General features: G+C 43.0%; 2 protein-coding genes across 2 annotated transcripts; both read right to left on the bottom strand.

The window, feature by feature from the left end:
- Window positions 1-3,029: 3,029 nt before the first annotated feature.
- On the bottom strand, window positions 3,030-7,093 carry LOC114449651 (fibronectin type III domain-containing protein 7-like). The gene is made up of 10 exons (XM_028427466.1): window positions 7,042-7,093; window positions 6,270-6,497; window positions 5,949-6,191; window positions 5,583-5,852; window positions 5,197-5,457; window positions 4,306-4,566; window positions 4,090-4,153; window positions 3,893-3,999; window positions 3,531-3,791; window positions 3,030-3,349 (listed from the first exon to the last, which is right to left on the bottom strand). Exons 1-10 carry the CDS (start codon window positions 7,091-7,093, stop codon window positions 3,030-3,032), a joined length of 2,067 nt encoding a protein of 688 aa, XP_028283267.1.
- A 3,117-nt stretch (window positions 7,094-10,210) lies between these two features.
- fndc7a (fibronectin type III domain containing 7a) lies at window positions 10,211-16,886 on the bottom strand. The gene is made up of 14 exons (XM_028428066.1): window positions 16,780-16,886; window positions 16,255-16,273; window positions 15,842-16,099; window positions 15,258-15,518; window positions 14,461-14,718; window positions 14,121-14,372; window positions 13,683-13,937; window positions 12,981-13,238; window positions 12,407-12,664; window positions 11,852-12,106; window positions 11,505-11,768; window positions 11,391-11,420; window positions 10,791-10,827; window positions 10,211-10,281 (listed from the first exon to the last, which is right to left on the bottom strand). The coding sequence occupies exons 1-13, from the start codon at window positions 16,840-16,842 to the stop codon at window positions 10,796-10,798; spliced, it is 2,463 nt and encodes an 820-aa protein (XP_028283867.1). The 5' UTR covers window positions 16,843-16,886; the 3' UTR covers window positions 10,211-10,281; window positions 10,791-10,795.
- Between the last annotated feature and the right edge of the window lie 5,923 nt (window positions 16,887-22,809).

The following is a 22,809-nucleotide window of genomic DNA, read 5'->3' as shown; positions in this document are numbered from 1 at the left end:
GTACCAACTTAAACTTTTGTACAGATTAAACTATGAAGATAAAAAGCTAAACTTGCTGAATTCTGCTTATACAACATGGACAGGCCAGAAAAAAAGACCATTATTTACCTGTTTTGAAGGTTTCACCGATACTGAAGCTGCTGTTGCACAGGAGCCCCTGAGCCTGGACTGTTACACTGAAGTCCGAGCCACATGAAAGATCCTGAAAGACACAACTGGTGTTGGTGGTGTGGCAGCTGCCCTGATAGCTGCCTGCTGCTACCTGAGCAAGGAAGCTGAGGCTTCCAACAGGCTTAGTCCAGCTAAGCAAAGCTGTGTTGGTGTCACAGCTGTACTGCTTGGATGTAAAGGCTGGAGAACAGGGAGCTGAAAGGAAAGCAGAAGATAGAGTGTGTGGGTTTCACAGGTGGAAGAAGCAAGAGGAGTGTTGGTGTTACAAACACACTCACCTGTGGAGATGTTGCTACTGGTTCCAGGAGCACTGTCACATTGGTTTCCTCGTGCAGTGACTGTTACAGTGTAGGTCTTACTACAGAGGAGCTCTGTTAGGGTGCATGAAGCAGCGGCTGAGCTGCATGATGCACTTTGTCCCTCAGCAGTTGTTGCATTAACTATATACCCTGTGGCATCAGCCATTGGTGTCCATGACAGTAAAGAGGAATTGGTGCCACAGAGCAGAGTGCTGCTGTGGATGGAGGGAGCACAGGGAGCTGAGAGAGAGAGAGAGACAAGAACAGGGATCAGTATTCCAAAAGGCAGATGTATGTCTCTAAAGGCTGTCCAGCCTTCTACCTGTCATTATCACTCCTCTGGCTCCTCCAGTACTGTTACAGGTGGCATCCTCAGCCTTCACAGTCACGTTGTAAACCTTCCCACACTGCAGCTGGTTCAGCTGGCAGGAGGTCGTGCTGCTCCTACAGGAGGTGTAATGATGAGAACTGCAGTCTCGTGCAAGCACAGTGTAGGTCACAGCCCCAGCAGCAGCGGCCCAGGACACTGTGGCCATGTCTGAGCCACAGTGGACGATGCTGGTCATGTTCGCTGGGTCACATGGTCCTTAAGGAAACATAGATGAAAGATCACATGATGTGTTCAAAGTCAAAAAAAATAATTTTTGGATTCAGAAAATGATGTAAATCACACCTGTCATAATAACGGTGCGGCTGGGAGGGCTGGTGCACTTGCTGCCATGGGATGTCACGGTAACATTGTACTGAGTCGCACACTGTAGGCCATCAAAAGAGCATGTGAGATTTGATGAGGAGCAGGTTTTAGAGAAACCACTGGGGCTTGTGACAGCTGCTGTGTAGGTGGTAGCACCAAGAGAGGCGCTCCAGGAGGCCAAGAGAGAGTTTGTGCCACAGTCATTCAGAGCTGTTAGGTTCTGAGGGCGACACGGTGCTGCAGGAAGAATATCACACAATACATGAATTAATTCTTAGAATTCATAGACATTGTTAGAAAAATAATGCCAATATTTTTGTTACCTGTCTCAACAAACTGTGGGACACTGCAAGGTCCACTGCAACCACCAGAGGAAGCTTTGACTGTGATATTATAAGTCTGTCCACACTGAAGGCCGCTCAGGCTGCAGCTGGTGCTGTTAGTAGAGCAGGTGACTGGACTAACATTTCCATCCAGGGGCCTCGCACTGACACTGTAGCTGAGGAGTATTGCAGAAGAGTTCCAGCTGACTGTTAAGTCATTGGTGCCACACACCAGCTCTGTGCTGATGTTTCCTGGAGCACATGGTACTAACAGAGAAAGGACATTGTGTAAATTAGTCACCCTGATATTTACATTGCTGTGCATAAAATACTGATGGGATTTTTTTCCTCATTCCTCATAAGAGTAACTGACAATGTAGTTGATTCATCTGTGTCTAGCTCTCAGTACCTTGCTCTTGCCTGAAGGGGGCACTGTGGTTGCTAACACAGGTGCCGTCTGTGGCAGTCACACGGATGTCATATTCTTGGCCACAGACCAAGTCCTTCAGTGTGCAGTTGAGGCTGGAAGTGCTGCATGTGATAGTCTGTTTATCGTTGGTGGCTGTCATAACATAGCTCACTGCGTTTGCAGTGGGAGACCAGGACACCTGAGCAGCTCTGGTGCTACAGGTCAGCTGGCTGGACACGTTAGCAGGAGGACATGGCTCTGGAGGGAGAATCAAATAAAGCGTCAATCACTGTGAATAGTGTACTGTGATCTATTATGTCAAGGACCAGTGTGTATAATTTAGGAGGCTCTGTTTGCAGGAAGTTGAAGACATTTATATGCAATCTCCGATGTCACTATTTACTATGCAACTGCTGTAAAAGACTTTAAAAAAAGACTTAATTCCTCCCTTTAGTCCATTTAGTGTGTCAGTTGTCAGCGTTGTGTTACCTGTGTTCAGAGAGACAGTGTTGCTCAGTTGACCTGTACAGACATCATCATTTCCTGAGACACCTATTGCGTAAACCTCCCCACACTGGAGCCCGTGGAGGCTGCAGGACGTTGTGTTGGTTGTGCATTCAGACCGATGACCTCCACTGCTCACAGCAACAGCGCTGTAATGTTTGACACCGTTACTGGCGAGCCAAGACACAGGAATAGGATTTGGAGGGCATGTGCGCACAGCTGTGATGTTGGTGGGAGGACATGGTACTGAAGGGACATAAAGATGAGGCAGAGATTTGAGAATGAGTTCCGAAAGGTTCCATGACTCCATGTGTGTCTCTGATCCCAATAACTCAGCGGTTCTTACCTGAGCGCACTGTGACCTCTGTACTCGGCAGACTGAAGCACGTCCCAGTGACGGAGAAGACAGTCACATGATAGACGTCTCCGCACAACAAGTCCCGTGTGGTGCACTGGGTCTCTGTGGAATTACAGTGTAGTTGCTGGCCCATTGCGCCGGTGATAAGGGTTGTGTAGTTCTCTGCAGGAACTGAGATGTTCCACTTCACTGTAAGCGCGCCTGAGGCACAGACAACGCTGGTGCTCACATTCTCAGGACCACATGGCACTGAAACAAGAAGATTTCTCTTTCAGGATGGAGGTCTGGTGAACAAATGCATAGAAATGACCTTTTCTTTTAAAGCTATACCTGAGTCCAAGCTGATTTTTGGGGAGGTGGACGGACAGTTTCCATCATCATAGGTGACAGAAACGTTGTATTTCTTTCCACAGGGTAGAGAGGTGATTTTACAGTTGTTGACTGTGTTGCTTGTGCATGTGAGCTGGGCCCCACTCTGGTCCTCCATAATTGCCGTGTAGAGGCCTGTGGGCTGATGGTTCTGCCAGACTATCAATGCATGATTGGCGGCACAGTCTCTGAATGCTTCAATGTTGGTCGGAGAGCAGGGTGCTGTAAGAGAATCCAACAGATGACTCAGTTTTATCAATTATTGTTTTTAAAATAAACGCTGTCAGGGGACACAAAAATGATACACTGAGCAGTTCTCTGTCCTATCCTAACACTGCTAATAATGAAACAGTTTTCATCTTTTTCCTGACAACACAATCATGTGACCAACCCTCTGACCTACCTGTTCTAAAGGTGACCACATGACTTTTACTGCTGTTGCACTTGAGGTTAGTGCCCATCACAGTGGCTGTGTAATTCTGTCCACATCTCAGGCCTTCAATCAAACAATTGGTGCCCATTGAATTGCAGCTGTAAGAATTTCCACTTGTATCTTCAGCAGTGGCGATGTAGAACCATGCATCAATGCTCGTCGTCCAGTTCACTTTTGCAGAGTCTAGGCTGCACTCCACTGATACTAAGACATTGCTGGGTGTGCAGGGAACTACAGAGGCAGAAACATGTTGTAAACAATCACATCATCTTTACACTTCAGGAACTAGAAATAAATACAAAGCAACATCTTACACAGCTCCCATTACATACCAGTCTGTGCAACTTCTCCCAACACCCTGTCAGTGGAGCAGTTATCATTGGAGGCAACGATCCACACGCTGAGGTCTACACCACATGGCACGCCAGTAACTGCACAGCTGTTTGTGGAAGAGGTGCAGTTATAGGTTTGCCCATTGTTCCCCTGTGCTTCAACAGTATAAGAAAGGGCTCCCGCTGCAGAGTCCCACGTTGTGATCAGCATGTCGGAGTTACACTGGGTGGCTGTCTGTACATTTGTTGGTAGACATGGAGCTGGAGAAAGAAAATGAAGAAGCTTAAGTCAGTGTGTGACCAAAATGTAGGATGTCATAAATCACAGATGCAGTTCCTAAAATGGCCACATGAGGCTTACTCCAAATACAGTCTATGATTATATCTGTGTGTGTAGGCAAGATTCTACTTACAAGTGCGGACAAATTCAGGCTGGCTCACTTCGCTGTTACATCCTGTACTGACAGCGTACACGCTGTACTTGTAGTACTGACCGCAGCCTGTGTCGGTGAAGTAGCACTGGTTGTCTACTGTCCTGCACTCCGTCACTTCGCCAGTGTTGTCCACAGCTTTGGCCTCATAGTATAAGGTGTTGTTGGTGTGCTCCCATTCAAACACAATCACATTGCTGGAGCAATCATGTCTGATGTTAGTGTTAGCTGGGGCACAGGGGACTGAGGGGGAATAAGATGGGGAAGCAGCATTAATGGGCGGCAAACAAAAGCAATGTGTAGCACAGAATAGATATACATTATAATTTAAACTTTTCTACTGCATATTTCAAAAAAGTCCCCAAACATTATATAATGTTCTTGTTATATACATGGATTGCTTCAGATTGGCCTGTGTGTGTGCTACAGCCACCATATCAATTCCCTAGGTGGAGTCTTTCTCCTTCAACGTTTTTACTTCTCCTGACTGATAGCTGACCTTTGAGATAACTCCCTGACATCAATAGTCTGTAAAGAGCTTCAGATTGTCTGGTGTTAGATGGCAGTGCTTGTTGGCTAATGTGAGGGTGTGTTGTGCTGCTCAGTATGAGAAATGAGCATAGGACACCATGGGAAGAACCTTAACAGCTCCCCGCAGGGAAAGTTGCTCATAAAGAGCTTAGAGAATGTCCAAAAGTGTGTGTGTATGTTTGTGTGTGTGTGTGAGAGAGAAAGAGAGAGAGGAGTAACCCGAGAGGGCGTGTTCATGCTTTGGACAAACATACATAAACATGTAAAAAGCCAAAGACAATACAACCATTAAAAAGAAACCAATACCAGCCACGTTTTCAAGTGTGCAAGCGTTGCCCTCACCTGTCTCAAACAAGGCGGTGGTGTTGGAGGTACTTTCACAGTCATCGGAGATGGCTGTGACATAGACTTGGTACTTCTCACCGCATTTGAGCATTGTGACTTGGCAGCTGGTGGAAGATGATGTGCAGGAAAGGGAAGCTCCAGTGCCATCAACAGCTGTGGCCCTATACATGTTGGCCCCAAAGACCAAATCCCAAGTTACTGTCACCATGCCACCAGAGCAGCTGTAATCCACAGACACCGTTGACACCGGGTTGATAGCTGAACAAAAGCAATAGGAAAATGTCAACAAGGGATAAAGATGTGTTTCACTTATACCTAAACACCTGATCATCATCATCATGTAAGCCTGAACTTTAATTAAACAAAATTAATTTCATTCTTACTAGAGGTACTGTGCAAAACATTGGAGGGCTCTCCAGGCATCAAGAACATGTTGAATGATGCAACTCCCACTGTGTAATTGGAGCAGGGCTCCAGATTATTGATATCCATGGATGTAGATGAGGTGTTTCTGATGACTGGCATGTTGCTGGGTTCGTCATTGTCCGTCACAGTCACTTGATAAACCAGGACTTTAGCGACAGGGTTCCACGTCACTCTAGCCGTGCTTTTTCCCGTTGATACAACATTCACACCAGTAGGTGGCTGTAACACTTTTAAAAAATTACGAATGTTATTTTAAATCTTAAAAAGAAGCAAAATATTTCTAAAATGTACACCCTTACATGTCGTGATTGTCCTTGTGTTACTTTTAGCTCCGTTTCCAGCGCTGTTGGAGGAGTAAACGTAGCAGTTGTACGTCGTAGCTGGAGTCAGACCGTCCATCTGTCCATACAAAGTTGTGAAGGTCTGGTTGAATTTCTTTACAGGAAAACTAAACAACTCATCCACATACAGAATATAGCTGTCCGCGCCAATCACACTGGACCATTGAAACTTTATAGATGTACTTGAAATAGCTTGGGAAAAGGTGATCTGAGACACAGCAGGCACTGTTGAGAAGTAAGAAAAGACATTTAGCAAAAGGATTCCTCTGATTTATTGAGTTTTATTTGAAGCTGTGGTCTTACCTGTTATTGCTATTTCAGTGTCTGTGCACACGACGGTGACATACTCAAAGACCTTCAGTGTGACCTGATAGACATGTCCAGGTCTTAAACCCTGTATCAGCCTCTGCGTGCTGGGTGGTGACTGCATCACCACCACAGGGGCGATAGTGGTAGAGTTCACAACTCTCAAGTCCAGTACATAATGGGAAGCTCCATTGTAGCTGGTCCATGTCAGGTCCAGTGTTGATGCTGAAGGTGAAGTTACTGACAAAATCTGACATCCTAAAAAAAAGATAATAACATTTCTGTGTGATTCTTTTTTTCAAACAAACACAATTATATATACCTATGTAAACCAATAAAGATTATTATTGAAATTATTGTAATTTATTTTGTGTTAAAATAAAATAATGCTCAATTAAACAACAGTTTCCATATACAGAAACGCCTTTTTGATTTCAAATCCATTCACACTTTTTTATAGATCTGCACTTCTACATTCTCTCTTTATATTAATTATTTATATACTTATTATTAAGTAATAATGGCTCCATATGTGCTGTGCCTAAAATGCAGAAAACTCACCTGTACACAAAACATGATGGGTCTGAAAAAAAAGAAAACAAAATTACAAATGACAAAATAATGACCAAATAATTAAAAACTAAAGGAATGTAATTAAAAATGTATATTTACCTGTATGACAGACAATAGGGCAACTGATAAATAAAACATCCACATCTTATCTGCTGTAAACCCTTCAGTAACTAGCACCTATATGCAGATTGTGCACTGAGCAGCTCCTCTGGAATCTTTACAGGCTGAGCGCTGTAGATCAACTTCATGGGAACCAATCAGGAGATCCTAAATGAGGACAGGTGGATGCCTGTGGGCTCCCTGTCATCATGAGAAGGAAGCAAAGTATGTGTTTTTTTTTCTTCTTGTTTTTTGTGCAGGTGGAGGTGGGGGCGCTTCCAGTCCCCCACCCTGTTACTCACACTGCTCTTCCTGGTTGTTACTGGAATATTCCCATTCACTCATAACTATGCAGCTTCTGGTTGTATTGAACAACTCTGAAACTATAAAGGAGAAAAGGTGAGCTTGAGGACACTAGGGCACATGTTCTTATCTTATCATCTAAACCTATATTTTCAAATTAAATATATAAGAAACAGGCTTGACCTGCTGGAAAGTAATTTGATCTTCTTGTATGACAGAGAGAATTGACCCAAGTCGTCCTGATACATCCTTCCTGGAGTGATGTCATTTTCCTTATGCACTCTCAATAGCAAATAAAGGAGGTTAGCAAAAGCAAATCCTTTTTTCTAAACCATTACCTCACTAAAACCATCACTCAATTTATCAATTCATGTATGAATGTTTCCTTGACTTATGGATCAATCCAGTAAAGTCCTCGGCTGCTGAAATTTGAGACTCCCATGGCGTTTTCTCTCCAGCCTACAGCATGGCAGGTAATGCGCCAGACCCAAACTCTGCACCTTTGTGTAGAGCGGCCACTTTATATTACAACCTAGTGGCAATATGGAAGTAATGATATATGTGAAGCTCAGAAACCCAGCACATACTTGGTCTGTTGCTCCTCTGGAGCCACTTGAGGTGCTTTTGTGTCTACTGGGAACCTGCCTTTAGAGGCTTCAGAGTTGACACAGGACTCATGGAAGGAACTGTATCTCCCAGCTGTGAATCCCTTTAGTAGGAGCCGGAGGATGCTGGTGGAGACAGGGCATTCTCGGCATCTCTGTTTCCTAATGGAGAAAGGTACAGATTGCAAAATGATGCAGAAAATGATATAGTTAATATCATGTATGAAGTAGAACCACATGAAACCGCAGTCCATTATTTTGTGTATTACTCAGAACTTCCCTTAAAAAAAGGTGATCTCAAACTATTGTTTAGAGTAACAGAGCTGTAACTGCACTGTGTCACATAGCCTGGATTAAGGTCAAATCAAACTCATCCAGGATTTTTTTTAGTTCATATTTTTGCACAGCACCACAGTGTATTCTGATGCAGATGTTGCATAAATGAATGTGATAGCTTGTTGCAATGCCATACAATGGGAGCTGTTGACAAAAGGTCCACACCACTAAAGTCCTCCCAACTGCATGTGTTTGTGCTCATTGTGAGCGTCCACATCATCACGCTGAAATGTATCCTACAGAGTGTCAAGCACCTTGTGCCTGCCACATGCATGAAACAGAGCTGAATACAAGCATGGTTTAGCAGTTTAGCCGAGTAATTGTTCGTTCAAAGTCCACCCTTGGGATTTCTGGCCAATGTGTTGAGCAGGAGATCATAGTGCATCTATTTTGGTCACACATGACACAAGAACATGTTGGAAAGGGAAAGAAACAAAAGGCACAAAGATGACAATAAGCCAAAGACAACATCAACACCACTTCATCAGTACTAAACATTCTGTGTGTTCTGGCCATGCTGTCTAAAGTCAGGCTGGTGATTTTGAGTTCATCACGCCAAAGAATCAATGGCTTCAGATGAACAGAGTTTTCCTGTTGATTTATTATGTGTGCAAACTGTGAGGAGGTTCAAATGATTTTAACTAAAATAACACTATATATATTTGACAGGACAATGTACATTAATTAAAATGTGCACCAAACTGTCATGCTCCATAAGGAATGGAAAATATATGTTTCCATAATACTGTCCCACAGCTGGATTTATCATTTATCTTTCTCGGACACGAAATCAATTAATAATTTTATCATATATAAATCTGTGTGGAATTCTACAGTCCTGTTATGGTCACAGTGACCTTTGACCAGAAAATTGTAACATAGCATGATTTATAATGAATTACTGTATTATTATAATAAATGAACATTTCTACTAAACCTGAAGAAATGGAGGGAATGGAAGGATGGTTGATGGATGGTGATTATCAATGGTTTGTGAGGTCAGAGTCGCCATGATTAAACATAATGTTTCTCATTCTGTATTTTAAACTATCTATCTAAACAACAACCACTATATATTTACTCATACATGAGTCCAGATCCAAGCCACAGAGTCATAAAAATGACTGAATGGTAAGAGTACTGCAATTTCACCATGGTGTCATAAATAACTGCAAACTAAACTGAATTGGTTTTAATAATGTTGACAGCAGTTATTGTTACTGCTGTTCTGTAACACAAGAAGAGTAAAGGTGGAAACATCTACTGTGGGTCAGTTACACAACTTTTAAAGTATTCAGTAACGTGTTTCCTGTATTGTAAGCTCTATTTTAGAAGCTGATTATTCTTTTTTTGCAATATTGTTTGGAGGAATGTGTGTCCCTCCCCAGACACACAGAACAAAACATCTACACACACACACACACATGCACCTGATGATTGACAACACACTGTGTGGTAATGCAAAACATTGTGTTTTATTGTTCTCATCTGTCAGCTGGGAGCAAACAAATGCAATGAAATCAGAGGTAACACTGAATCCATTTCCAGCAATATGAGCAGATGTATCATCCACCGGACTTGCCATGCATGCTCCGGGCAAACCAGATGGATTCCTGTTGTCCCACTTTCACCATGACCTGCTTTTAGGTCACACAAAACCAAGAGACATGTCATATTGCAGCCACATGGAGGCCTTCTACTTGGAGAAATTCTAGCATATTTTTAATGGGTTTAAAAAAGTGCCTTGATGCTTTAATGAGTGGGGTTTCAAATTCATTGTTACTTCAGATTACATCAGGTCTCATTAAAAGGGCAACTCGATTAAACAATTTCCTTCTATAAAAAAGTAGCAGACACATATTTATTTAAAAGCCCTATTTTTTTTAAAATCCCAACTCCATATTTTACTGTATACTGTATCTCTTATAAAATCATTTGTCATATTTATTCTTGTGCAAATTTTTTTATTTAATGTAAATATTCCTCAAACAGAGTGATATTTCATCTGGGTACATTGAATCTTCACAGTTTGCACTGGTGTAAACACAATCCTCTGTCCTAGTTGTTGTGGAGTTGGTGATGAGGGGTGATCACTGCAGGGCAAGAAAGAGAAGAAATAGTCAAATGGGACCAACATCTCATCTTATTCATCACTGTGAAACTTTACACACTATAAATCACAGTACATTGGAGTCAGGGGCGATTATGTGTCATTTTACTGCTGCTCCTTACAGACACAGTAAGATGTCTGCGTCACGTTCTCACATCACATCTCTATGGTCATTTACCTGAGTCACTCTCCCCTCACTGTCCCATGTCTCAGTGGTGAAGGCAGATTGAGATCAGCCTCACCTGTGCTGCCTTTCTATATGTTCCTATTGTTCTAGCTCAAGGCAGAGTCAGTTTATGGTGCTTATGAGGCTGTCACAAGATACCTTCAAGCTGTGAATACAATGAAGGTGTCCTTATGTGAGCAACGTGTTCCTGATCACACAAGGCAGGAAAGCACGTTGTTTGTCTCATGCTGTTATATAACCTGGTTTCCATATGATCTCACACCAACTGTTATGATCTGGGTGGGGTCGAATAGCAATCAACTTACCAGAGTTAATTCACACTTCGTTTTCCACGAGAGATCACTTAACAGAGAGGAGAGAGAGAGATGACAATTCAGTGCAGTCACAGTTGTACATCAGAACAGTAAGACAAAACACTGCCAAAAGATTATTAGATTATAAGATGTGTCATATCTGTACAGTGAACATGAATCTACAGAAGACGTTACTGCACTTAAAGGACCACTGTGTAGATTGTAGTGACCTCTAGTGGTATAAGTGCAACAAATACCCCTCTTTTCTACGTGTGAAGAACTTTCAGTTAGTGAGTTTCAATAAAACCCTTACATGAGTGTTTTTTTACCTTTGTAGTTGTAAAGGACACATTGTAAGCTAACATTAGCCCAACAAGTTATAGTTTTATAATAGTTTAATGGTAAGAATAATTTAAATAAGTTCCCTAAATTCAACAAATTTGACTCCATTTGGGATAGATGGTCCTCCTAAATCCACTATGGTCCTTAAAGTTAAAGCTAATCTAACTAGCTTTCTGCTGCATGTATCATCATTCTTATCTCACCACTGACATGCCAGTTCTAACAGCTGACTATGGCTTTAACTAGTACAAAACAAAAGATGAAACTTACCCATACCAGCATTGCTTCCTGGGCAGGGAACTGAGAACATAATCAAAACAAATATATATAATATATTCTTAATTTAACAGAACTTTTAGTATACGCACTCCTTTTTTGACAAACCTGAGTATGTCCTTGGCTGGCAGAAAGTCACTTTGACTCCATACTGCCCCACCGGTGCAGCCACTACTGTGTAGACATCCCCACATGTTTCCTCCTGGATGTCGCAGTACATGCTGCCTGCAGCTGCGATGCAGGTGTAGTTGGCTCCTGTGCCGTACAGCTGTACTGTGTGATTATACATTTGAGGCCCCAGAGAACGCCAGTATACCCTGAGGGAGTTGTTGGTTGTACGATAGAGCTTCACGCCTGTTGGACAGCAGGCACCTAAAACAAAGCAAGTGATGAGTGGTGTTTGTGGATAAATGTAAAGCAGATTATACATGTTTCTTTTATGTGTTTGTACTTACTGGATGAGAATCCAAGGTATTTGCACTCTGACATATGTCCTGTGCTGCTGATCGCTTGTAGGTTGACACTGTAGGTGGTGCCACAGGTGATGCATCCCATCAGGCAGTGGGAGTCCATAGTATGGCATTTGGCTTGTCCTCGTGGGGATGTCAGGCTGGTAATGTAGGAGCGAGCTCCGGTGCCTGGCGACCAGGTTACATTGGTCATAGCCTGGGTTACCTGTGTCACATTCACATACGTGGGGCAACAAGGTCCTTTGGAAAAAGAATAGAGAACAATATGATGCTTTATCTTTCATTTGTGTGTAATTACGATTAAAATAACTCTTCATCTACCCTGCTAGACATCTGTGTGACCTGATCAGAAAATTCCAGAGTCCATCTTTAAGTCAATTATGCCAAATTAAAGGAAATTCCACTACGGTGTTCCTGAGTTGTTTGCCAAAACAGGAACAGGATGAACAAAGGGATGGGTTAGTGACCGTCTCATATCTTAAAAACATCTTCCACATCCTGGTCTTTTAAATGTAGTGTTTACCACACCTACTGCTGTACCTGTTTCTAAAGGTTTACTGTATCCAGGAAGACTTTTTCCCACAGTCGTAATGGCCACCGCAGAGACCTCATAAATTGAACCGCAGGGCAGCTGTGTGAGGTCACATGTGCTGTTTCTGGACTGGCAGATGTATTTGTCGTAGCGTCCAGTGGCAGTGATGGTGTAATTTGTGTTGAGGCTGTTGGGGGTGGTGATGAGGACTCTATACGTGGAATTGTTGGTCTGCGTCATGTTCAGGATTTCTGGAGCGCAGGGAGCTGCAACAAACCGACAAGGAGAGGGAGGTCAAAAAATACACATCAATGAGACAGAAATTATTTTAGAGAATTGGTTTGACTTTTTGGAAATGCACTGATTCACTTTCTGACAAGAGAAATATCTCATCCTTCTCACATCTTTGCTGTTAAATCAGACAGACAGCAAAGTGAAAGAGTGTATTCCCCAAAGTATCAAACTAGACGTGCTGTGTTCGGTCTTACCTTGTTTGTTTGTGTATTAATTACCTGTTTTAAACATGCATGTGTCTGTGTGCGTATTGAGTGATGTCCATCTATCGACATCACTCATCAATACCTGTCTCCTGTGTGCTTGGTGTGCAAGTGCGGTTGCATCCTCGTAATTCACTGCAAGGTGTCACCGTCACAGAATACTGCGTGTTGCAGCTCAGATCTGACAGCGCACACATTGGTGCCGTGTCATTACAGTGGATGATGTCATTGGTCTCTGCTGCCGTGGTCTCGTACAGCTCGGCCCCTTTGACCGGGGACCACATGACCTCCAGGGTTTCTGTGGACACCAGTTGTATGGAAACATCTGCCGGACAACAAGGAACTGGAGAGGAGAAATTTGAAAAAAAGGAAAAGTTGGAGTTGATTACTCTTCAAACAAACATTGTTTGACTGATCTGATCAGTGGCACAGGAGTATCTACAGATGAGATGGCTAAGTTCCACTTGCCCTTGAAAACCACACTAGATGAATTGTGTAAGAGGTGACACACCTAAATTGAATATGATATGAATTACATATTCTTCCTGTCACAATATCCTAAAGTATCTGCCTGGAAAAGGTGTATTTTCATAACAATGCTATGACAAGCTTTTCAATAGATTGTGATGATGTCAGAAAACCAAAGATATCTATTAACGGCCACAACTGGAATTTTGCATGTGTACATTTCAGTGGCAGCAAGGTCAAACCTATTAGTTTGCTAAATAATACACAAATCTATGCAGATGGAGGTGCATCTGTGGCTGCTTCCGTGTGATGGTCCTACTGGTGGTGTAGTTGCGGACATGTGCGTAAGGGCTGGAGCCGGCTTGGTTGTAGGGAAAGACGCTGGTGAGGTAGGTGTAGCCACACATGCAGAAAAACTGGCAGGTGGTTTTAGTGGTGTTGCAGGACATCTCTGTGCCGTCATCCCTTTTTATGAAAGCCATGTAGTGCTCCACCAGAGGCACCGCTTCCCACCTCACCATGCAGTTACTCGCTGTAGGCTCCTCCACCCAGATGTTTTCAGGGGGACAGGGGTCTGTAGCAGAGAGAACAGATGTGAGAGGAATAGTGTGATAATTTATAAAATCTAGTTATATGGTATCAAACTACACAATATGTGTAGCTTCATATTTACACTATGGATGTGCAAGTGATACACAAGCAACAAAAGAGGTAATGTTTCAAACATAAGCAATGTGGCCCTGTGTGATATACCCACATGTAATGTAGTTAGCCGGATATGAAGGGCTGCTGGGTCCTGCATCATTATAGGCTGTGACAGACACAGAGTGGTTCTGTCCACACTCTGCAGGTATGATGTAACAGTAAAGGTTTTCTGTAGTGCAGTTTTGTTTATTGGAGGTCCAGGCCATGTATGTTGAAGCACCCTGCACTGACGACCAGTACACAGCGATCCCAAGAGACCGACCCTGAGTCACTTGGACGAGGGTCACATCTGGGCTCGGAGGACCTGGAAGTGAAACAACAATTGTGTTACCTCCAGGTTATTTATAAGTGTTTAAGGGCACAGGTTTTTTTCTTTCAAAGCCAAAGCTTACGTGTGATCTGGCAGACGGTGAGGTCGTCACCAGTGCGACCCTCAGCATCCCAGGCCGTGCCTTTGATACAGTATGTAGTTCCTGCCTCAAGGTTGTCAAAAGTCACCGCGGTGTTAGTGGTGTTGAGTTTGAGGCGGGTGCTGGAGCCCTCTCGGATGATGCAGAGAGTGTAAAGGACTGCGAACCTCACAGGACTCCAGCTAACATTGATGGTGTTGTTGGCGGGGGAGAACGTGGTCAACTTGGGCGCCGTTACAACTACAGACAGGATCGGGTGGAGAGAAATGAGTCACAAACAAAAAGAATGAACACACACAAAGATTTACTTCACCTCTCAATGTTTTTTGTACGAGGTGTGAAATGGAAACAATTCTCTTGTTCTCACATTACACTCAGTTTTCCTTCAGGAATGGAGACAACCTAGTTCTCAGAGTTTCTTTTTTCATATTAGGAAAATAGTGTTGTGCAGAGGGATGGATACAGTTTCCACCCTCCTGTAAAGGGCAGAGAATCTGTGACAATAGGCAGTGAAATGACGAGAAATGGCCGGCGGAGCGAGATAGCAAGCTATTGTTCTGCAGGGACAACAGAAAGGCTGCGTTTCATTCCTCATACACTGATTACCATCTAGAGTAAACACCCTCTGTGTGTATGTGTAGTGTCTGAACAAGTGAAAGTAGATGAAGAGGTTATTATTTAATAAGAATATAATCAGTCCTCACGGTGAAAACCATTCATGTGTTGTTGCCTCTATCAGTATTTAAGTATAAAGTGCATTAATACATTATCCTCCATACCTGTTCTGGCCTCTTTGGGGTCTGACGGCTGGCTCCTCCCCCCCGAGTTGACGGATATGACACTCAGAATGTAGTCTGTGTAGGGCTGGAGCATCACCATGGTACCTGACGACCCGGTTACATTGGTCTCAGAGAAGAAATTTCCCATCTTGGACTCTGCCCTCAGGATGTAGCCGGTTGCCCCGGCAACTTCGGTAAACTCAACAGTGATGCTGTCGCTGTTTTTGGAGTAGACCTGCTGAATGATGGGAATGGCAGGAGCTACACAGCAATGGACAGCAAAGGGTTAAGATTAAGACAGACTTCAAAATAAAAGCTTGTCACTTATCTACCAAATAAGTGACAATATCCATGATAATGTTTTAATTCAAAACAGTGAAACATGATGATATGATGCCAGTGTCTCACTTATTTCTACAAATATCATGAATTTAACTGCACACAAAATCATAGAAATGATAGCTCTGTCTACACAGTGAGTGCTGTCATGACTGCAGGACTTTTGGAGCATCTTCCCATTATATATATGTATTACAGAATCGTCACATTCCCCCCCCGACTGTCAGACTTTCTTCGTCACTGACCTGTTTTATTCTCGGTCTGTGCACTGCTGAGGACTTTGCGAGCTTTGTCCATGGCCTCTACCTGCATGGTGTACACTGTGTTTGGTGACAGGCAGATGACTGAGCCCATCACTGTGTTGCCACTGAACTCGGTGGAGATGGGTTGCTCTGGAGTGTACTTTGGGGTTGCCGTGATCTTGTAGGAGCTGGCACCGGTGAGGCCGTTCCACTGCACCGTGATACTCTTTGATGTGACAGTGAACACTGACAATTTGATGTCTGAGGAAAATAAAGAAGAAAGGATGAAATTCATAATAACTCATAATACATTGTGATGTAAAGGTGGATTTAATCTTTTCATATCTAAGGAACAATGTAGATAATGTAGGATTAGCATGCATATTTTCAGGCAAATATTAAAGATGATAATTTACCATTTTGTGCTGTGCATATCTGAAAAGAACAAAACATGACATGTTAATAAAAGGAACAAGGAAATATCTTTTAACAAATGCCAGGAATTACAGTATTTTCAAGCAAGGAGATCATTCCAAAAGTAGCAGTCTAACGGTATTTCACATTATATCCTGAAGCAAATTATGCCCTGTATCATATTCTCTGAGCATGAGAGGCAGCAGGCTGCACATTACCTTCACTCAACACAGATTTCAGGCCTGGTCAGTGCAGGTATTTCTTTCAGGTCGGAATGAATTTGTCTATTGAGCTAAGGTTGGGCATGCCACACGCGCTTGTTGAAAGCAGCGACACTCAAAAGAGCCTGTGTTTCAAAAGGCAATGCTCTGTACACTGTTCTATATCTGTGTGTGTAAAATATGACACAATATTAAAATAATAAGAAAACACAGCTGCTTCTCTACACAGATGTTATTATTATTATTATTTGTAATGTATTTCTACCCAAATATTTTGAATTAAATGGTAAAGTAATCATGTCTTACCCCTGTGAAGGTCAATAAAAGTAAAAGTTTCATCATCTTTAACAGCATAGTGTAACAGCCCATGCCTTCAGTGTTTTTATGCTGCCTGGAGGCGATATGCGTGATGCGCTTTCTCAAACTGGCTTCAGGGAAGCAGCTCAGACTTAAATTTGACTTTTTTTCCTCTCCCCCTATTCCCCCTCTCTCTCCATCTCCCTCCCTCTCTCTCCCTCCCTCCTTCCCTCCCTCCCTCCCTCCTTCCCTCCCTCCCTCCCTCGCTCTCTCTCTCTCTCAGATGAAACGACAGGTGCTTTATTGTTTCAGCAAATACCAAAGAACCTAGAGGCTGTAACTCCTCCCCTCAGGGGTGTTTGGGTGGCCTATCAGAGTGAGAGATGAGAGCTCACCTGTCCTAGATGTGGATGATAAAAACACTTGTATTACAGGCCGTTTTGTTTTTGTCACCAATACATTTATAAACACTAATTAGTGTTATCTCTATACTTTTGTGTCCACACAGGAAACAACCCTTACATCCAAGTGAACCATCTTACATAATAACATACAACTGATGACCTATTTCAAGTAATAGTGTCTGGAAGGAAGTGGACCTTTTTTTTGGCTGTTTAAGGTTTCATCCAAACAATTATATGAGCTCTCCAGCTTTGTTCTCTTTTGATATTTAGTGATAGATGACACCAGTTATTGAGCAATAACTCAATTTGTCCTCAATTTGTCGGAGCCGGAGGAAACACAATCAGGCCATCAAGAACACTTTAATATTCAGTTTGCTGCATCAGTTGTTTATGCGAGTAGGATCCTGTAAATTCCTGTAATTGTCAGAACACTGAAAAACTGAACAAATGGCAGCAGTTTCATGTAAACACATATAGAACGCCTGTTTTGTACAGTTGGATTTGAATAACATGTATTAACCTCATCTCTGTAGTGTATGCGAGGATAATAGCTGTTCTTCTACCCAGAGAGTGAGAAAATAGAAGAAATAAATAGGACTGGGAGGAAATCCCTGAGGATGCAGTATGGACAAAGCTTTTCAGAAGATTAAGATCATCAGATTTAGACACATGAAAGAGTTAACAAAAACGAGTGTCAGATTCTCCAAATTCTTTTTTCTTTGCCTTCCAGTGCTTGCTCGGAGGTCAGGCTCTGGGTCTCTAGAAGATATAAGTGAATTGAATTGTTTGGTAAACAGACCATGTGGACATTTGTGTGTTTCAGCACATGTAAAATATAACACTTTAAAGTGGTTCAACATTAGTTGATAAGTGTGGAGGGCAATCTGTCTGCAATGTGACCTTTGACATATGAAATGTCATCCCATCAGTTTATCCTCTTGACATTTGAGTGAAGGTTTGTCATCACCACATTCAAAATTCATGTCACAGTGAAAACTCAGCAAATTGCATTAATGAATGAATGAATTCCATCCAGACATTCCATAGATACCATGTTCACCACAAGGGAACAGACCCGAGGTCACATTGACCTTTGACCCCTAAATCTGATCTAAGAATGTAATGTTATGGTCACAAGAGCAGAATAAATAGACGGAGAAGCAGAAACAAACCTGAGGCCGGATAATTCTGTGAACCTGTGCTGTTTTAATATAGGCACTTCACATAGATCTTTTACATGTAAGTGACCATAATCATTGATGTATTGCTGTTTTGACTTCTTAATACTTTCTCCAGTCTGTCAGTTTGATTTTTTTAGTTTATTGTGCAAGGTTAACAATGTAGTGGTGATGGCCCAGCCATGACTGAACACTGAGAACTTCAGTTGCTGCTGGAACGATCAGAGGGAGACAGTTCAAGAATGTTGTTGTTTGGACATTTCTTCTTCTTCCCTGATACTCCCATAGAACAACAGAGAAACACAACACCCCACAACAAAACACTTTAACACAGTGCGGCACCAGCAGGCTCATGTCAGTAACAGGGATGGGGCCACAAAGCCGCCCGACAGAAACTCTGTAAGAAGACACTGTGACACCAGCACCCACAGGCCAGCAGAGATGGGCATTAGAGGCGTCAAATGAACACATTAGGACAGAAGCTGATCCTCAATCGAGCTAAAGAGAAGCAGGGTTTTTCCTGAAATTTTATATTACAGATCTGACCCAGATTTAATTTGATTAACATTACCTCCTCCTGCCCGTGGCTGCTTGTGTGAATTAGATAGCTAACAGAGTGGTAGAAGAGGAGTTATATGATACAAGTGTACTGATATGGAGCACTGAGAAAAGATAAACTTTACGTTTTTGGCTTCATCTGCTGAGTGACACAGCACTGTACGACTGCTGCTGACATCACGACTGGATCACACAATTCGGCAGTATTCCACCATACATAACTGCTAATATGGCTGTCCATCACATCTCTTGTGTACTTTTTCATTTTTAATTTAAGATACTGGAAGATTTTCTCTACTGACATCAATGTATTCCATAAAAAGAAAACATGTTGTCCAGTAACAAAAATATGAAGTCACAGGTAAAACTGTAATATCAAAATGTTGTTTTACAGTGTAATTCAAATAAAATAAACAACAATGAACACAAACAAAATCATACCTGAAAACAACAAATGAACAATATTGAAATTAGACGTGCAGATGTGTGCTGTGGGTGTTACAAAGCCTTGTGTTTCCTGCCCCCTAGTGGCTGCACGTTGTATAGTTTCTTGTGTTGCTGAGCCTTGGCCAGGTCAACAGAGAGTCTCTGGGCCATGCGGTCAGTGGTTCTCTTCATGCTGAGGGCCACCTCGATCGCCTGGTCCAGAGTCCTGTTCATGTCCTCCTCCTGGAAGGCCAACGGGAACTTTTTAACTGTTGGTTCTCTTTTTGAACGATGTTCTGTATTAACATTGCTCATCAGACAGGAATATTAAAAGATGACAGATCTGACCTTGCTCCCGCAGTGTCTGCCTGTCCTGCTCCCAGTCCTGGAGGGGGCTCTGGACACTGGAGACAGGGTTCGCTGGAAGTACACGTTGCTTGGCAGGAGTGCTGTGTCTGACTGGGTGGAGCGCTTTCTATGATAGGACTGCAGTGGTGGCTCTCTCACTTTATAACTGGAATCAAGCACAGATAATATCAACAATAGTCTAATAAGAACCTGCTGATAAATAGCTGTATCCTCACAGTTAGTGTCTACAGTTTTTTTTACCTGGCAGGCAGACTGCTAGAGGAGCCGTAGCTGACCTGGGGTAGGGGGTTCTGGAGGGACGGAGTGGGGAAAAGAGCCCATTTGTCGGAGTAAAGACTCTTTGTCATCACTAATGAGAACATGAGAAATATCACAATGTCAGGGTTTTCTGACTAACAATTACACTAACATCTTCTCATAAAGACATCCCCTCACTCTGTGGTGTTTGGTTGATATGGCTTGCAGAAACCCCATCACTGTCACCTTTAAATCCGGAGCTTCCCACAGTTCCTACATGAGGACAAACATCATCATTAGTTCAAACTTTCAGTCATATGCTCATAGAGGAATATATTCTTCTGTGACTGACCTCTTCTATACTGAGACTCAGCTGCTGAAAACACACTTCCACCACCTCTCCTGCTCCCTACAGGTGAACTGTGAAGCTGCAATGTAATCTCTGAGCAGCTTGTGTCACCACTGCCTGTACCTTGAGAACAATTAACCAAATCAAATAATGCCAGCACACATACATATGCTCATAACTGCATTGTTAACTGGTGGTGTAATACCTTTGCTCTTGCTGGGGTCCATGTCTGATGAGATCCAGTCCTCTATCCTCACCTGACTAGAGGTGATATTACTCACGCCTCTGCTGCTCAATGACTTCCCCACACTAGACAATAGTAGTCATTAAAGGTAACTCAAATTGAATGTCTCTTGTCCAGGGGTTTTATATACCCACCTGTTACAGGCTGGCTTCTGGTGTGTTCTGGTCTTAGACCTGCGCCCCTGACGTTCTTGTCTGTATTTTGAGGTGAGATAGTCCATCTTCTGTGCTAAATGCGGTAGCTGGACTAAGCTTTCCTCCAGATCCTTCTTTAGCCTGGACACCTCTGATTGCAATGCCAGGATAGCCTCACTGGACACAAAGACACTGATATTTACATGTCTACAGCATAAATTGAATCTTCTTACACTATCTTCTTAGAGCACAGACCTATTACATGAGCAGGACTGCAGTGGGCTGCCCCTGTCCTCAGTGTTCATAGTGGTGCTGACTACAGGTTGAGACATGTGGTGTTGCAGATGGGCAGGCTGGTTCTGGCCAGTACCTGTGGTTTAGATCAGGAGGTTGGTCATTTTAGCATTATAAAAAGACAGGATGACATAAAAATTAGGTATGATGAAGCTCACCCTGCAGCCTGACAGAAGGTTCCTTAGTGGTGCTCTCCACCCACCATTCCACCGTGGCCGGTGCTCCACAGTGCCATGTTTGGGGGCTGGCACACTGGTGCTCAGCTGAGTGAATGGCTGTCTGCAGGTTGGAGCAGGAGCCTTCACTGTCTGAGCTGCTCAGACCTTCATTCTGGGACTGCAAGCTGTAGAAGGGAGCTGTGTTAGACCCATGTGATGTGCAGGTAGTGGCTGTGAATTGGTCACTAGATTACTCTGATGGGTACCTTTCTGAGAGCAGATTTGGATGAGATGATCCAGAGGCTGATTGAGTCAAGTAAGAGCTTCCAAACCCGCTGTCTGTTTCTGGGCTCACAATCCTCTGCATCACAAAAACACACTTTAAAAAAGTAAAGTATCACAAGGTAGCTTCCTACAAGCTGCTAAAACCCTTTGACTGACCTGTGACACAGACGAAGTGTTGAGAGGAGGCTCTAAAAGGCTGTCTAGATCCCTGGGAGTGTCAGAGGAAGTGGAGAACTCCACTGCCAGACTTACACAGTCCCCCAGATCACATTCACTCTTCAGGTTCGGGACACCTTTTGGGGTACTAGAACTGCAGAGGGAACAGCTGTGATATTTAGATGTAAGGAGACTGTAACAGAGATAATGGTGGTAACATTTGTGGGCTTTGTTTTGAGAAAAGAATCCTTGTGTCGATACACAGGATGCAAAGGCAGCTCAGTTACACTGTGATGGATTACAGTTCATGTATGTGTCACACATTATTTAAAAGGAAAACCAGTACCAGAGAATCAGCATATCACAGCACTGACCTGTTGACTGTCCGCTGCCTGGTTCCACTCAGATATGCTAAAATGTCACTGTGATCTGACAAAACAGAGCTCCTCTCCTCTTCTTTGCCCTCCTCTTCCTCAGCTGCCTGGATCTCCAGAGAGCCCAGCGAGTCCCTGAAACAGAACAGAGAAACTCTGCACACACTGACCCAAACACCCCTGCGCTCTCTGCAGGGTGGAACTTAACACCAACATTGTACCTGAAACTTTATCTGCCCACAGGAAGGCTGAGAACGTGCCTATTATATGAGCACAAACACCCATGCAAGCACCACTCAAAACATCAATAGCTGCACACAGAAAGTATTTTTATGTGTCTAAGCCAGACTTTCATTTTTCTGTATAGGATAATATAGGTTAATCACAACGTTCATTTCTTACAAGTACCGTGACTGGCCGCTGTTACGTCCAGTATTGTTCAGTAGATGTTCAGACACGACAAGGTCACTGCTTTGGTCTACTCCACTGTTGACATGGACCTCACTGGCCTCCTCCTCTTCTTCTTCCTCTTTCTGTGACTCCCACTGATACTTTGCAGTGGAAAAAACTGCACTTGGCCACTGAAACATAAAACCAATTTTATGTTTGATAATTTGTAGGTAACGTCCATATGTGCACACTCAGGAACCCGTCCAGGAGAAGATTTACAAATGTAGGTTGTGTGAATACAAACAAGCTTCTATGTTTCAGAGCAGAGCCAGCTGCAGCAACATGATGTTTCAGATGTTTACCAGGTGCAATGGTTACTATAATTATTTTAAGGTGCATGCAAAACATTCAGTAATACACAGAAAACATCATGCATGGCAGATAGCAATTAGTAATCAAAATAATTGATTAATTAATATTTTG

This window comes from Parambassis ranga, chromosome 17 (genome assembly GCF_900634625.1).
Source record: "Parambassis ranga chromosome 17, fParRan2.1, whole genome shotgun sequence".
Taxonomy (NCBI): Eukaryota; Metazoa; Chordata; class Actinopteri; family Ambassidae; genus Parambassis; species Parambassis ranga.
Note: the sequence above shows the minus strand (reverse complement) of the source record. Positions and strands in the feature narration are given on the sequence as shown.